We start from the raw sequence: 15,099 nt of genomic DNA on the forward strand, positions 1-15,099 counted from the left end.
CACTGTCACTATTGACCCCTAAAATGTTAATTGCATTTTATATAATTTGAAAATGTTAGTCCTGAGGAGTTCTTTGATTGACATTAATTTCTGTTGTTTTGTATTGACTTTTTTTTGGCATGTGTAAGTATATATGTATACAATAAACTATATAGTACAAATAGATTTTATATGCTATTAGGAAGTTTGTCACAAACTTCCTATTAAACACATTTTTCTTTGTTTATGCACATTTTTGAAAAGAGGAGAAAATCTTTTGAAATTAATGAGATTTGCTGAAATAAGCCGAGTGATCATGATCTTGTAATATAAAAATGCTTTGAGGATTTACTAAATAGGTCAGCTGATTTTGACTCGGGTCATATGTCAAAGCAATGACTGAACAGTCTAAGTGGAGTGTTCAGGATTTTACCCATGGTTTAATTCTGTGCTGAACAGCGTACTTTGCTCTAGTAGTTTCCCAGGTATCAATGTATAAAACATTCAGTTTGTGAATACCTGGAGGATGAAGGGGTGGTCATTAGCAGCTAGCATGGATTTACATTCCAAACCAGTTTTATTTCCCCCTCTGACAGGGTAACTGGTTTGATGGATAGGGGGAATGTGGTGGACATAATACACTGGGACTTCAGCAGGGCTTTTGACATAGTCCTACCTGACATTCTGATAAGTAAGTTGTGGAGAAGTGTGGGCTCAATAGAACTAGTAATAAGTGGATACAGAATTGGTTCAACAACAACAAAGAGTAACATTAATGGAATGATTTTGGATTGGAGGGAGGTCTCAAGTGGGGTTCCACAGGGATGTGTTCTGGGTCTGGTGTTGTTTAATTTGCAGATGATCCCAACCTATGGGAGTTGCCAACGCTTTGTAGGATAGCTAAAATTCAGAGGGATTTTGATAGATTGAAGAACTGGGTCTTAGACAACAAAATGAAATTCAACAAAGACAAATGGAAGGTGCTACACTTAAGGCAGAAAAACCAAATGCACAATTACAGAATGGGGGATAACTGGCTTTGCAGCTGCAGAGCTGAGAAGGACAGGAATCAGCAGTGTGATGCTGTGGCAAAAGAAGCAAATGCAATTGTAGGTTACACTAACAACAGGCATAGTATGCAAGTAATGGGAGGTGACAGTACTGCTCTACTTGGCTTTAGTTAGGCCTCAGCTAAAGTACTGTATCCAGTTTTGGTCACCAATCTATAGAAAGGAGGATGTAGAGAAACTGGAAAGGATCCAGAGGCGAGCAACAAAGATGATCAAAGGGACGGAATGCAAGCTATCTGAGCAAAAGCTGAAAGGAACTGGATATATTTAGTTTGGAAAAGAGGATAGAGGGGGGATATGATAGTGGTCTTCAGATACTTAAAAGTTGCAATTAAAAAGATGGAGAAAAGTTGCCACAGAGGGCAGAACAAGACACAGTGGGTTCAAACTACAGAGTAGCAGATTTAGATTAAATCTCAGGAGAAACTTCCAAACTGTAAGAACAGTAGGACAAGGGAGCAGACTGCTTCGGGAGATTTTGAAAACACATTCACAGGAGGTTTTCAAAAGGAGGCTTGAGAGCAATTTGTCTTGGATGGTTTAGAGACAACAAATCCCTGCATCTTGGCAGGGGGTTAGACTACATGACCCTTGTGGTCCCTTCTAACCCTATGGTTATATGAATATTTTTCCTACTATAAGCAATCAGTCTACATCTCTTTCTCTTCTTCTCAGCTATGCTTGCATAGATCACACTCTGACAACCAATAGGAGGTACTTGTTAACATCCAACTGTCTTCATCCCCTATGCTGCTAGAAAAATAATGCCTTGATTTGTTTCTAAAATTCCATAGAGAATGTATATTAAGGGTTTGATTATTAATTGGAAAATGTTTGTGTTCTATGGGTATGGGTTTCCAGCTAAGTGAATGCATAGGAAATTTTGTTTCATCCCTACAGTAAATGATGATATGGAATTAATTACATGGAAGTTGTATTGGCTGATCACAGGATGACTATGAGCCACCAATGTGAAGTGACTGTAAGAAAGGCTAATGTATTCCTAGGATGCACTGAGTGAGGTATTTCCAGTAGAGACATGGAAGTGTTAGTATTCCAGATGAAGTCTTGCCAATGCCTTGTTTAATGGTGCAATGTGCAATTCTGGTCTGCCATGTTTTAAGAAAGATTAATTCAAACTGGAACAGGTGCAGAGAAGGGATACTAGAATGACCTGAGGAATGGAACATCTATTTTTATGAGAGGAGACTGAAAGAGCTTGGCTTGTTTAAATTAGCCTGACCAAAAGAAAGATGAGGGGAGATATGATTGCTCTCTCTAAATACATTAGAGGGATAAATACCAGGAAGGGAGAATAGTTATTTAAGTTAAGCACCAGTGCTGTCACAGGAACAAATGGATATAAACTGGCCATCAACAAGTCTAGGCTTGAAATTAGACAAAGGTCTCTAACCATCATAGGAGTGAAATTCTGGAAGAGCCTTCCAAAGGGAGCAGTGGGGACAAAAACCCTATCTGGCTTCAAGACTGAGTTCGATAAGTTTATGGAGGGGATGGTATGATGGGACTGCCTACAATGGCATATGGCCCATCAGCAACTGCCAGTAGCAAAAATCCCTAATGGCTAAGGGTGGGATGCTAGGCTCTGAGTTACTACTGAGAATTCTTTCCTAGGTGTGTGGCTGGCGGGTCTTGCCCACATACCCAGGGTCTAACTGATCACTATAGTTGAGCTTGGGAAGGAATTTTCCTGGGGTCATATTGGCAGAGACCCTGGGGGTTTTTCACCTTCCCTCTGCAGCATGTGGCACAGGTCACTTGCAGGTTAAAACTACATAAGAACGGCTGTACCGGGTCAGACCAAAGGTCAATTTAGCCCAGTATCTGTCTACCGACAGTAGCCAATTCCAGGTTCCCCAGAGGGAGTGAACCTAACAGACAATGATCAAGTGATCTTTCCTGCCATCCATCTCCATGCTCTGACAAACAGAGGCTAGGGACACCATTCCTTACCCATCCTGGCTAATAGCCATTTATGGACTTAACCACCATGAATTTATCCAGTTCCCCTTTAAACGCTGTTATAGTCCTAGCCTTCACAACCTCCTCAGGTAAGGAGTTCCACAAGTTGACTGTGTAGTGCATGAAGAAGAACTTCCTTTTGTTTGTTTTTAAACCTGCTGCCTATTAATTTCATTTGGTGACCCCTAGTTCTTGTATTATGGGAATAAATAAATAACTTTTCCTTATCCACTTTTTCCACATCGCTCATGATTTTATATACCTCTATCATATCCCCTCTATCATATCCCCTAGCCTCTTTAATCTTTCCTCATATGAGACCCTCTCCAAACCCCTAATCCTTTTAGTTGCCCTTTTCTAGTGCCAGTATATCTTTTTTGAGATGTGGAGATCACATCTGTATGCAGTATTCGAGATGTGGGCGTACCATCAGCTTATATAAGGGCAATAATATATTCTTAGTCTTTATTCTCTATCCCCTTTTTAATGATTCCTAACATCCTGTTCGCTTTTTTGACCGCCTCTGCACATTGTATACACGGACATCTTCAGAGAACTATCCACGATGACTCCAAGATCTTTTTCCTGACTCATTGTAGCTAAATTAGCCCCCATCATATTGTATGTATAGTTGGGGGTTATTTTTTCCAATGTGCATTACTTTACATTTATCCACATTAAATTTCATTTGCCATTTTGTTGCCCAATCACTTAGTTTTGTGAGATCTTTTTGACGTTCTTCACAGTCTGCTTTGGTCTTAACTATCTTGAGTAGTTTAGTATCATCTGCGAACTTTGCCACCTCACCGTTTACCTCTTTCTCCAGATCATTTAGGAATAAGTTGAATAGGATTGGTCCGAGGACTGACCCTTGGGGAACACCACTATTTACCCCTCTCCATTCTGAGAATTTACCATTAATTCCTACCCTTGGTTCCCTGTCTTTTAACCCATTCTCAGTCCATGAAAGGACCTTCCCTTTTATCCCATGTGTACTAGTGTAATGGTGGCTTCTCTGTAACTTGAAGTCCTTAAATCGTGATTTGAAGACTTCAGTAACTCAGCCAGAGGTTACGGGTCTATTTCAGGAAGGTGGGTGAGGTTCTGTGGCCTACAGTATGCAGGACTAGGTGATTCTGATGGTCTCATCTGACCTTGAAGTCTGAGTTATTGATTTTCATTTAAAAATCCTTTAAACCAGGGGTCCCCAATGCGGTGCCTGTGGGCACCACGGCAGCTGCCAGGGCATCTAAGTGCACCTGCGTACTGGCCGGCGGATGAGCATCCGCCGAAATGCCACTGACAAGCTGCGTCATCCAGAGGCGTCGCTGCCGAAATGCTGCCAATTTTTGGCAGTATGTCAGCGGCGGCGATTCCTCTGGATGACGCAGCTTGTTGGCAGCATTTCAGCGGCAATGCCTATTGGCGGAATTTCGGTGGATGCTTGTCCTCTGCCATGGTCCTCCGTGGCTCGTCGTCAGACAAAAAGGTTGGAGACCACTGCTTTAAACAGTTTTACATAAAAACATTCTATGGTTGGTTGTGACCTTTGAACATTTTGGAGAAAGTTAGTTTTCCCCCCGAGTGTGGCCGCACCTTGAAAGATAATGGGAGGTAGATATCAAACTCATGTAGGCTGCTTTGAAAATCCCAGCCTGGAACTGTAGAAATACTGTGTCACTGATAACTGTAGCACAAGAAAGGCTGTTTGGTAGGTGTGAGAAAAAATCAATTTAAAAGTTCCAAAATTTCTTTTGAAATCCATGTTTCGTTTTTCAAAAATATGTTTTGTTTTTGTTTTTATTTTAGTTTCTGAAGAGCTGAGTGGCTTGCCATGGGGAACCATGTAGGAAAACGAGATCAGAGCGCTGAGAAGCCTATTAAGGTGAGAGGTGGAAAAAAAAATACCAGAAGAGGAAGATTATAATATCAAGAAAAGTGTATGTGATGAAATGCCGATACACTTGCTAAGGTTATTGTTACTACTATTATTTTATAATAATCATTATATATACACCTCTAATTCGATATAATGCTGTCCTCAGGAGCCAAAAAATCTTACCGCGTTATAGGTGAAATTGCGTTATATCAAACTTGCTTTGATTTGTCAGAGTGCACAACCCTCCCTCTTCCCCCCCCCCATCACTGCTTTACTGTGTTGTATCCGAATTTGTGTTATATCGGGACACGTTATATCGGGGTAGAGGTGTATATAATTTCTTAAAAGTGGGAAAAAGCCCCCGTGCAATATAGTGAAAAATTGGGTTCTGCTTTAGTGAATTTCATGATAAATATCATATCTTAGCATTCTGCATGCCTGGGATGCACACTGGGTCTGAAGCCAGCTAGTTGTGGTGGGGAATGGACTCTGAGACCTGAAAGAATAGAAATGCAGCACATACTTAAGTAGCAGTGTGCTGAGTAAAATGTTACTTGTTAACCTAGCATTTTGTCAAAGTCACTAGATTTAACTATCCTACCTTTAATACGGGAACTATATAAAAGACTGATAGTAAATAAGAGTATACTAGAAATGAAAGATTATAACGAAAGCTGAGATTTTCTCCTAATCGCATCACTAGGAGCTAGGACTTTAAGAAAAACACCTAATACTGTGACCCAATAAAATCAGGAGTGTTGACCACACAATTAAGAAGCTCTACAGAGTTTGTTGATACTGGTTATTTTCCAGAGAGAGGTAATCAAAAGTTTTTTGCTTTCTCATGGTGCTTTTTTGTTGTGTGTGTGAAATTTGACTGAGAAAAAACAGAATGCACAGAAATGATTTTATCTAGGAGAAAAATTAGTGTTGTTTCCTTTTTGTTAGTTGCTGTTACTCATTTTGACACCAGAAAGGCTCCAGTGTACAAACTTTCTCCAGAAAATGACCATACCTATTGGACAGGTGATCTGTACAGCTTCATCTGGAGGAATACTAGTACGTGACATTGTTGTGGCACAAGTGACCAATATGCCCCCAGAAATAAGAGTGGAAGTAGTAAAGAGATGGTCAGACCTTCAATATATCCTTTTAGAAGGCAGGGCTAAGTGGTCAGAACATAAGTAAACATGCTGGAGGGAAGAGGGAGAAAATAGAAAAATAGTACCATCAAGAGGGGATTGTGCTGCTTTCTTTACATGTAGCCATAGTTGATGTGTTTATGCCATGCCTAGCACAATGGGACTGTACCCTTAGATTCAACTCTAATACAAATAGTAACAAGTGTTCGACCCCGTTGTAGTTGATGCATCAGGTTAATATGGATTACTGCTTACAGATTACTGCTTATTTTACTCTTTAAGAAATTATGTAGTCTTAATTTAGCTAGGTGAAGTCCACTCATGTAGGCACACTGCATGATTTTTTTTTTTTTTTTTAAAAAGCAGATATGTGGAGACGGAGACGTAAGGTGAATGAGCAACTAGAATGTTGTATTTCTTATAACTCTTTAGTTTATGGATCACCTTTCCTTCCTGAGTATTTGTAGTTACAATCAGAGTGTTGAAATTTACTTGCAAAAAAACCTTTTGTTAAAGTGGCGTTAAAATTGTTGTTGTTCAGCAGTGACCTCTGCTTGCCATACCCAGACACCCTTTTAGAATGTGGGATTTCAAAACCCATACTCAGATATTAGAAAACGAGAATTGTTCAGTTAAGATATCTCCATGCATCTCTGAAAACAGTGTTACCATTACGTAAAAAGACAAACTTCAGATTTACAAAAAAACAGGAAATGCCTGGTTAAGGTACTGCTATGCATGCAATGCAGCCAAACCATTGTAACTCTGCTCCACAGCAATAGGAACTGAAAACATCACAGTACTATACCCCTTGTTAGCAAAAAAATCTTTTTTTTTCTTTGCACACTATAGTTCTAAATCTGGTCTCACTTTTCTACAATCCCACAGTGTGAAGTGCAGAGCAGTTGCTATTGGTTGACAGAGATAAACCTAGAGATACTGAGCTGTTTCTCCTGCCTTGCTGTTGCACAACCACCATTTAAAAAAAAAAAATCTAACAATGCGTTAATGGATTTCCAAAAATTAATTTCTTGCAGCTTTAGGCTAAGTTTATGCTATGTCCAAAAGAATGATACAACAAGAAACTGTATTTCACTATCTGAACCCCTTCAGCAAACGAACTCAAATTTGCACCACACACTCTACTCTAGGTTCTGAACTGACATTTTGATTTTTTTTCAAGATGATTTCACAGTGTATATTGGTGGGTTTTTTTGTTTTTTTTTTTTAAGGGAGGTTTTAAAGAGAAACCATGTTTAAACTTGAACTGTGGGGTGGCTACTTGCATTCTTGTAATACCTTTATTGACTGCAGTCACTAAGATTTTGTTTCCTCTCAATGAATCTGCATATTTTCTAATGACTGAAACTAGGGGGACAGAGCCAGAAGATGATTATTGCATCAAACTACTGTAGTCAGACCAGAAGACTTTCAATTAGGCAGATTCCCAGGAGACAGTTTCCCGTACTTTGACATTACCTTGAAAATGTTGCAGTTAATTTTGTCTTATAAGTGCACCGTCCTAAAAGGTGCAATCCATAAATAATAAGAGGAGCTGTATGAGTAGGGTTGGCAGAATTCCATATTTTTTAAATAATTTCAGTGGATAACATCAATGTTTATTTTTAAGTGGTGTGTTTTTTTTTAATACTTTTTTGTCTGTCTTTCTTTCCCTGCAAGTTTGAAAATTATGGGATGAGGGTCAGACATTCTCAACAGACATTGAGATTCAAGAACTTAAAGCTTTATAAACTGTTCAAATACAAATTATCAACATATATGTCAAAATATACTAAGTAAATATTCTTAAATCAAGAAATCATTAGTCCACGTATAACAAACCTAATTTAAGTGTCTAAACCACTGCATTTTCTCAAGCACCGTTTTTCTTTCTTTACATGTCTGTACATTTTGATTTTTATCAATGGAAATATTTTTTGTCAGCTTATGCATACAGTGAAGTCAACATTTACTGATTAAAAAACTAATACTTCCAAGCCTATATATGACTTACCAGCTGCATATGAAAACATCTGGTATAAGTGGGATAAAACTTTATAATTAAACAATATGTATATTTACTCTAATCAGTAACTTATTCTGCCTCATCTCTCTTGTTATTCTCTTATCTGACACCTGCACTTGTACAGTTTTTGTAAGATTACAGTAAGTCATTCAATTTCTCTTAATTCCTTTTACTTCAGTGGAAGCTGCTGGGTGCTTGCTGCTTTTCAAAATCATGTCTTTTTATTTATGCAACAAAATAAAGATTTAGGTACTTAGTTTTGAAAAACCTTGACCTATCTCTGTGTGAATATATTCAGCATTGGGGAGTCTTAAAGAATGGGCTTTCCTTCACTGGCCTGAATTTTACCCAAGACTCTGAAAAATAACAAAGTGCTGATGAAGTGGAGATTGCTCTGGATTATTGAATTTTTATTGGTCTTAATTCTGAGCCGTTATTATAGTTCACCTTAAATTGATGCCATTAGTATAGCTGCAAACCACAACAAACTCCTTCTCGATAACTGCTAGTAGCCACACTTAATGCAACATTGGCTGAATTTCCCACTGATGACTCCGTTTGGCTTCCCCAGAGAGTAAGCACATCATCATCTCCTCAAAGTGCATGGCCCCTGTTAGCATATTAGGCAAAGTTCTAGCTTAACTTCAGTTCCCTCATGATTGATAGCTGAACTACAGTTGGAGGTATCACATCACCTGGCGATTCTCATATTCTTGATACACTGGCTGAATACGTGGTAAAGTACGTTAGCCTTGAAACTGTGACAAAATAAATCAGGTAATGCTTCAAGCCTCTAGCTTTGCCTGAGGAATTTGGGGGAAATTTTGTTTATTCCAGTACATTAATTTTTTCACAGGCAGAAATTTAAAACAGATGTAACAGTTTAAAAAAAAGAAAAAAAAGTAATCTACCAACAGTTTGTTTTACCAGATCTCTAAGGCATGATTTTAAAGTGAAATTTTATCAAATGTTAATTCATACCAGAGAGCAAGACATCATCCTATGTTCTTTCGGGAACTGTTTGCAGTGGTTTATGAAATACTGCAGCTTATTGGAAAAATTATTAATGGCTAGATTATACTTAAATATTTTAACCCTGTGCAAGGGGTGGTAGATAGCAGCATGACTCTAGGAGCACCACAGGGAAAATGGTCCCTGATAGTGTTCCCAGGGGTAGTAATTTGCTACTGTCCCATACCCATAGCAGATTTCTTCCTTCGTCCCATGACTCAATCATGTTGGCTGGTGCATCATTCCTTTCTGCCCACTTTGCACCAATCAAGAGAAGTACTTAGGGACAGCCCTTGTTTATCAAACCCATACACACCTGTGGCAGAGATGTGAAGAGGCTGTGCAGGGAGGTGGAAGCGGGATTTACACCCTATGTAGGCTTGGCCATGATGTGTTCCTTGTAACTTCTTAAATTGTGTGTTAACTGTCTTAAGTGTACAGGTAAATTTATGAAACAAAAGATGTTGCTTGTGACTACCTTATCTGTGTATCTCTGTTCAAAGACTGTGTTCCACACCAATGTCTCACTAAATTAGATAGCTTGATTAGATGGTAAGCGTTTTCAAGAAATGCCAAGAAGTTATCTGTTTTCACTATGTAAAGAGAAATAACTCAAGTTTAAACTTCTTTAACTGTGATAAGTATCGATCTTTCCACTACTGAAGCACTACTCATTTTCCATTACCTCCTTTTCTTCTCCCCTCTCTATCTTACCAGTTTTTAGGAGTTTTATGCCATGTGCTTTGTTTGAGCCCACTCCTGCTTCCTACTGAAGTCAATGGAGAGCTCTGCAGTTGCGGAGGAGAGAGGAAACCTTTGGAAATGACTGGATCAATATTATAGTTGTACTGGCCATTTCATAAGCATTGCAGATGTACAAATGAAAGAATTAACACACTATCATTTCTTTTACCTCATTTCATGCTCTTCAAGTTGCCTAAGACCCAGACCAGCTGTGTGGTTTTACCAGGTGTTTCCGCTTGGTGTGCAGTACAGTGTGGCAACCTGCCGAAAAACAGAAGCAGCATTTTGATTTTGAACTTTATTTCTTACTGTTAAATAACATTTTTGTGGAAGTGGTAAAATCAATAAAAATGATGTATTATTTTTCTTTAGTGCAAGAGGTATTTGAAGAAGAGATTAAAAACATTTTGGGAATATTATTTTAATATATTTTTTTAAGGTAAAGCAGTCCATATAAAGAACGTGTTTGGCTTCCTGATTTGGGTACTGGTACACAGCAATGGTCCTACTCCCATGCATAAAACAAGCGGGGCGCAGATTTGACTCTTCAACTCAAACTACAAATAGGAAGTTTGACTGAGAAAGTTTATAACAATATTTGTCCCTTCCCCATTCTGCACGGCTGTGGTTTTTTCCTGTGGTTTTGCTGTTCTATGCAGCAATGGGGTGCATATAATGGTGTATTCTTTCTTTGTAGTTTGAGGAAGTGATTTAAAATGTCCCTCATTTAAACGAGTATTTTCCTTTGAAAGCACAAGATAACAGAAAAATAAGTCAGGAGGAGGAGAGAATGGATTAAAAAAAGGTAAAAGAGGAGGGTAGAGAAGTTGTCTGCCTGTTTTGAGATTTATTGGGCATTTTTCACCAATGTGTCTCACAGCTTATTCTGAAAAGAGAAGTCGGTTGAGAGTGGAGTGGAAGAAAAATGCTTTTCTTGGGGTGGAAACAAAGTCACAGGCTTATCCAGTGAGTGAACTAGGAGTATGTCTACGCTGTGTCTGGGAGTGAGGTTCCCGGTCCAGACTTTGGGGAGACAAAAATAGCTGTGTCAACAATGGGGGTCTGGCTCTGAAGCCTGGTTCCTTCCTGAGCAGCACTGTCAAAGCGCTGTATCCACTGCTGCTATTAGTGCGCTAGCACAAGCCCCGTTACCACAAGTCTTTGGACCTGAGCTGGGAGTCTTGCTCCCAGATATAGTGTAGACATAGCCTACAGTGATATGGGCTTAGGTTTAGTGTGGCTAGGGTAGCGAATTGGGACTCGGGGAAACCTGAGATTCTCTTCTGGTTCTACCATTGAGCTTATATGTGACTTTGAGCAAGTCCTTTCACTTCTCTGTGCCTCTGTTTCTCTTTCCACTTTTTATCTAGCCTGTCTAATTAGATTGTAAGTTGATCAGGGCATGAACTGTGCCATTATGTATTCATAGTGGAGTGCTTAGGGCAGTCTTGACTGGGGACACCAGGAACTACTGTAATACTAACCAGGTGATACCATATTAGCATAGAAGTGACTATATGCTAGGAACCAGCATGAAGCCTCTGAGAACATTCATTGTGCAGTAGTTGTTTCCAGGGCCTGAGCAGACTCAGACTGAGCTGGGTGCTTGTGCAGTTAACTCAAAGTGATGTGCCTACTCTCTTGATAAATCTGACTCCAAGGCCCTGGTTTGGCAAGATACTTAAGCACATGCCTAACTTAAAGTGTGAAAGTAGCCCTTCTGAAGTCAATAGGACTATTCATGGGTTTCGCTGTCTGGCTGAACTGAGGCCCGAGTGCTTATTAAACTTTACAACCATTGGATTGGATAGATACTATCATTATTATATATTTATTAGTCAAGTATCCTTAAATATGCTAAGTGGCTCACATATACCCGTAAAAGATATGGTTCCTTCCCCAAAGAACGTACAATCTTAGGCCTCAATCTTCCAATGAGCTCTGTTCATGTGAACCCCATTGAAGTCAATGTGGTTCCACGTAGAACAACTTTCAGGATAGTTAAGGGGGCAAGAAACCTGATATGAGAGAGGAGCAGATATTGGTAGAAAGTCAGAATTTAAGTGTCTACTGTTCATCATAATTATTATTTATTAATAGAGTTGGCTGATGCATTCTAAAATGTGCAGTATTGACAATTTTTCATCAATTTTGAATTTCAGTGAAAAAATGGGTAAAATTTTTAAATGAAATTTGTTATGAAGACTTCATACTGCTTTTCATCCAGCTCTGACTATTAATTGTTAATAACTTAGGACATGATGTGGCTGAGTATGCAGGGTTGTAAAAGTAAGGGGAGAAACCAGCCATAGTTACAGTCTTTGTGGTTTCTTGTGTGGAGGGGGCAGGGCCATTGCTTTGTCCTCCCATCCCCTCCTCAGTTTGTAGAGTTGACCAGCTGCAGAAGGAAGTGGCCCACTTCAGTCTCGTAAGGGTTGTTGCATCCAGCAGCTTCTCCTTGTGGCATTATGTCTCTTTAATGCAGAATACTTTCTGCTAGTTCCTTTTAGCTTTGAAATGCCCTCACTTTGGGGTCAGATGAATGCCTTTTCAAACAAGGGTATATTGACTTGAATCAGCAAGGATATGGAAGAATTGAGGGTTTACACAGAGCCACATTTTCTGGTAACTTCACACTGGAAAATAATAAAAGCAAATAATGAATGAAATGTACAATGTTTTATATTTGTGAATCTTGACAAGGCAGGAAGTGGGGTGTGCATGGCAAAGATGGTGTGAAACAGAGATCTGAGAGTGAGAAGCAAGGATCTGTGTCCCTCCCCATATTACTTCAATGTACCTTGAACACTCTAGTGCAAGGGTTCCCAAACTTGGTTTGCGGCTTGTTTAGGGTAAGCCCCTGGCGGGCCCCAAGATGCTTTATTTACCTGAGCATCCACAGGTACGGCCGCTTCCAGCTCCCAGTGGCTGTGGTTCGCCATTCCCAGCCAGTGGGAGCTGCGAGCAGCCATACTTGCAGACGCTCAGGTAAACAAAGCATCTCACGTCCCACCAGGGGCTTACCCTGAAAAAGCTGCAAACCAAGTTTGAGAACCCCTGCTCTAGTGGTTTTCCGATCAACGTGCTATGTTACATGCTGGAATGTGTTGCAGTACCTTATGTGAAACAGAGTGAGCAAGTCAGTGACGAGCAGGAATTTTCCCATATATAGTTGTTAATTTTAGAATGTAGATTTTAAAATTGTAAAACTAGTGCTTCCTTACTCCCTTCTTAAACTAGTATCTAATGTTACAAATTCTCAGTGTGAATCCCAAGTAAGCAGGCTTTGCACAGGGGTTATTTGCATCCAGAGTGAGATAGAATGTTCCCCTCATCCCACAACTATGACTAGTGCCATCCTCCACCAGGTGCAAGGTTGACTGGTGTATCTATGTCTCTAGAACCATTCTCTTTGTTACTGCAGATGAAGTCCATGCTGACCTGGGTATAGATCCCCTCTGTACAGGGGCTCTGCAGTTTTCCCTGACTCTCCTCCCCTACAGTGGAATTTACTGTTTCTTCTGCCTTTCATGCATCCATCCTGGGGTAGGCAGAAGAAGAATTTGGGCCATATTATTTCTGTCTCCTCTGTACTAAACCTGCTTGAATTTCTGAGATATTACCATCAGGAGAGCTGAGTCAGCATAACTAATGTTTAGCTAGATTCTGTATTATGCACCACGATAAAAATCTCAACCTCTTCTAACTTCAAGGCTTGCAGTATGGCCATAGCTAGGAAAAAATGTTTTAACTTGTAAATTCAGCAAATACGGCGTGGAAGTCCGTGCAAGGGAATAAATATAGAGACGCCTGCACACACTGTAACTTTTTCTTCCTAACCATAGTCACTCTTTAAAGACTGATGTTTAAAGTTGGACAAAGAAGGGTTTCTTTATGTAATTAGTATTCTTTGTATACTCAAAAGATTGATTTTTATCTGCTGTTGCAGATCTGAAAACATGTTTGTTTCAGTTCTAAAAACCATGTCTTCATTTGTGAGCGTCTTTTCCACTTTGAGCTGTTAAATGTTTTGTGATATTTTATTTATTAAACAGCATGTGGGTTTTCCCTTCCCTCTACTGTAAGATGATGCCAACAAATTTGTTGGTATTAATTGAAAAAGCTTATGCAGAAGGAGATTGAGTGTTTAAAGCACAGTATTATAGGTTGTCTTCAGTACATCTCAGTGTAGGCCAGCGAACAGGATTGGGAGTCAGAAGTCTTGAGATTTACCCTCAGTTCTGCCACTGACTCAATATATGATGTTAAGTAAGTCATTTAGGTCAAAAAGTGGCCACTGCTTTTGAGTGCCTCAATTTTTGCATGCCCATTTGAAACCTCTTGTATCATAACTTCAGAAGCAGTCGGCACTCCTCACTACAGTAGGAGCTCCTGCTGCTCAGAATGCCTGAAAAGCAAATGCAGGGTGTCTCAGGCTGGCTATCTAAAAACTGAGAGATCCGGAATCAGCAGCCACTCTGAAAAAATTGGGCTTTAACCTCTGTGTGCCTCCCTGTTCCCTATCTGTGCAAATATGATTAATATTTACCCACCTTTTTGAGATATGTATCTAATCTCTTGTGCCTATAGATTATAAGGCAAGGTGAGCAAACTTTTTGGCCCAAGGGTCACATCTGGTAATAGAAATTGTATGGCGGGCCATAAATGATTACAAAATTGGGGTTAGGATGCAGGGGGCAGGGTGAGGGCTCTGGTTGGGGGTGCAGGTTCTGGGGTGGGGCCAGAAATGAGTTGAGGGTGTGGGAGCAGGCTCTGGGGTGGGAGAGTGGGGTGCTGGGGGGGGTGAGGGCTCCAGCTGGGGTGTGGGCTCTGGAGTGAGGATGAGGATTTGAGGTGCAGGAGGGTGTTCTGGGCTGGGATCGTGGGGTTTGGAGGGCGGGAGGGGGATCAGTGCTGGGGCAGGGGTTTGGGCGTGGGGGAGTGAGGGCTCCATCTGGGGGCATGGGCTCTGGGGTGGGGTTGGGGATCAGAGATTTGGGGGCAGGATGGTGGGGCTGGGGAGAGGTTCCGGGGTGCAGGCTCCGGGTGGCACTTGCCTCAAGTGGCTCCCAGAAGCAGCGTCATGTCTCTTCTCTGGCTCTGCACGCTGCATTGTCCACAGGCACTGCTCCCGCAGCTTCTGCTGGCTGTGATTCCCGGCCAACGGGAGCTGCAGGAGGCAGCGCTTGGGGAAGAGGCAGCGTGCAGAGTGGAGTCCCCTGGCTAGCTCTACATGTAAGAGCCAGAGTGGGGCCATGCTTCTGC

At 40.6% G+C, this 15,099-nt stretch overlaps 1 protein-coding gene across 2 annotated transcripts in view; it reads left to right on the plus strand.

The window, feature by feature from the left end:
- Positions 1-15,099, plus strand: part of MBP (myelin basic protein) — a 187,339-nt gene that overhangs the window by 28,727 nt on the left and 143,513 nt on the right. For both annotated transcript variants that reach the window (XM_050941860.1, XM_050941861.1), the window contains exon 2: positions 4,842-4,917. In XM_050941860.1, the coding sequence (XP_050797817.1) occupies positions 4,867-4,917 (51 nt within the window). In that variant the 5' untranslated portion in view covers positions 4,842-4,866. The remainder of the gene's footprint in view (positions 1-4,841; positions 4,918-15,099) is intronic.

This window comes from Gopherus flavomarginatus, chromosome 2, assembly GCF_025201925.1.
Source record: "Gopherus flavomarginatus isolate rGopFla2 chromosome 2, rGopFla2.mat.asm, whole genome shotgun sequence".
Taxonomy (NCBI): Eukaryota; Metazoa; Chordata; order Testudines; family Testudinidae; genus Gopherus; species Gopherus flavomarginatus.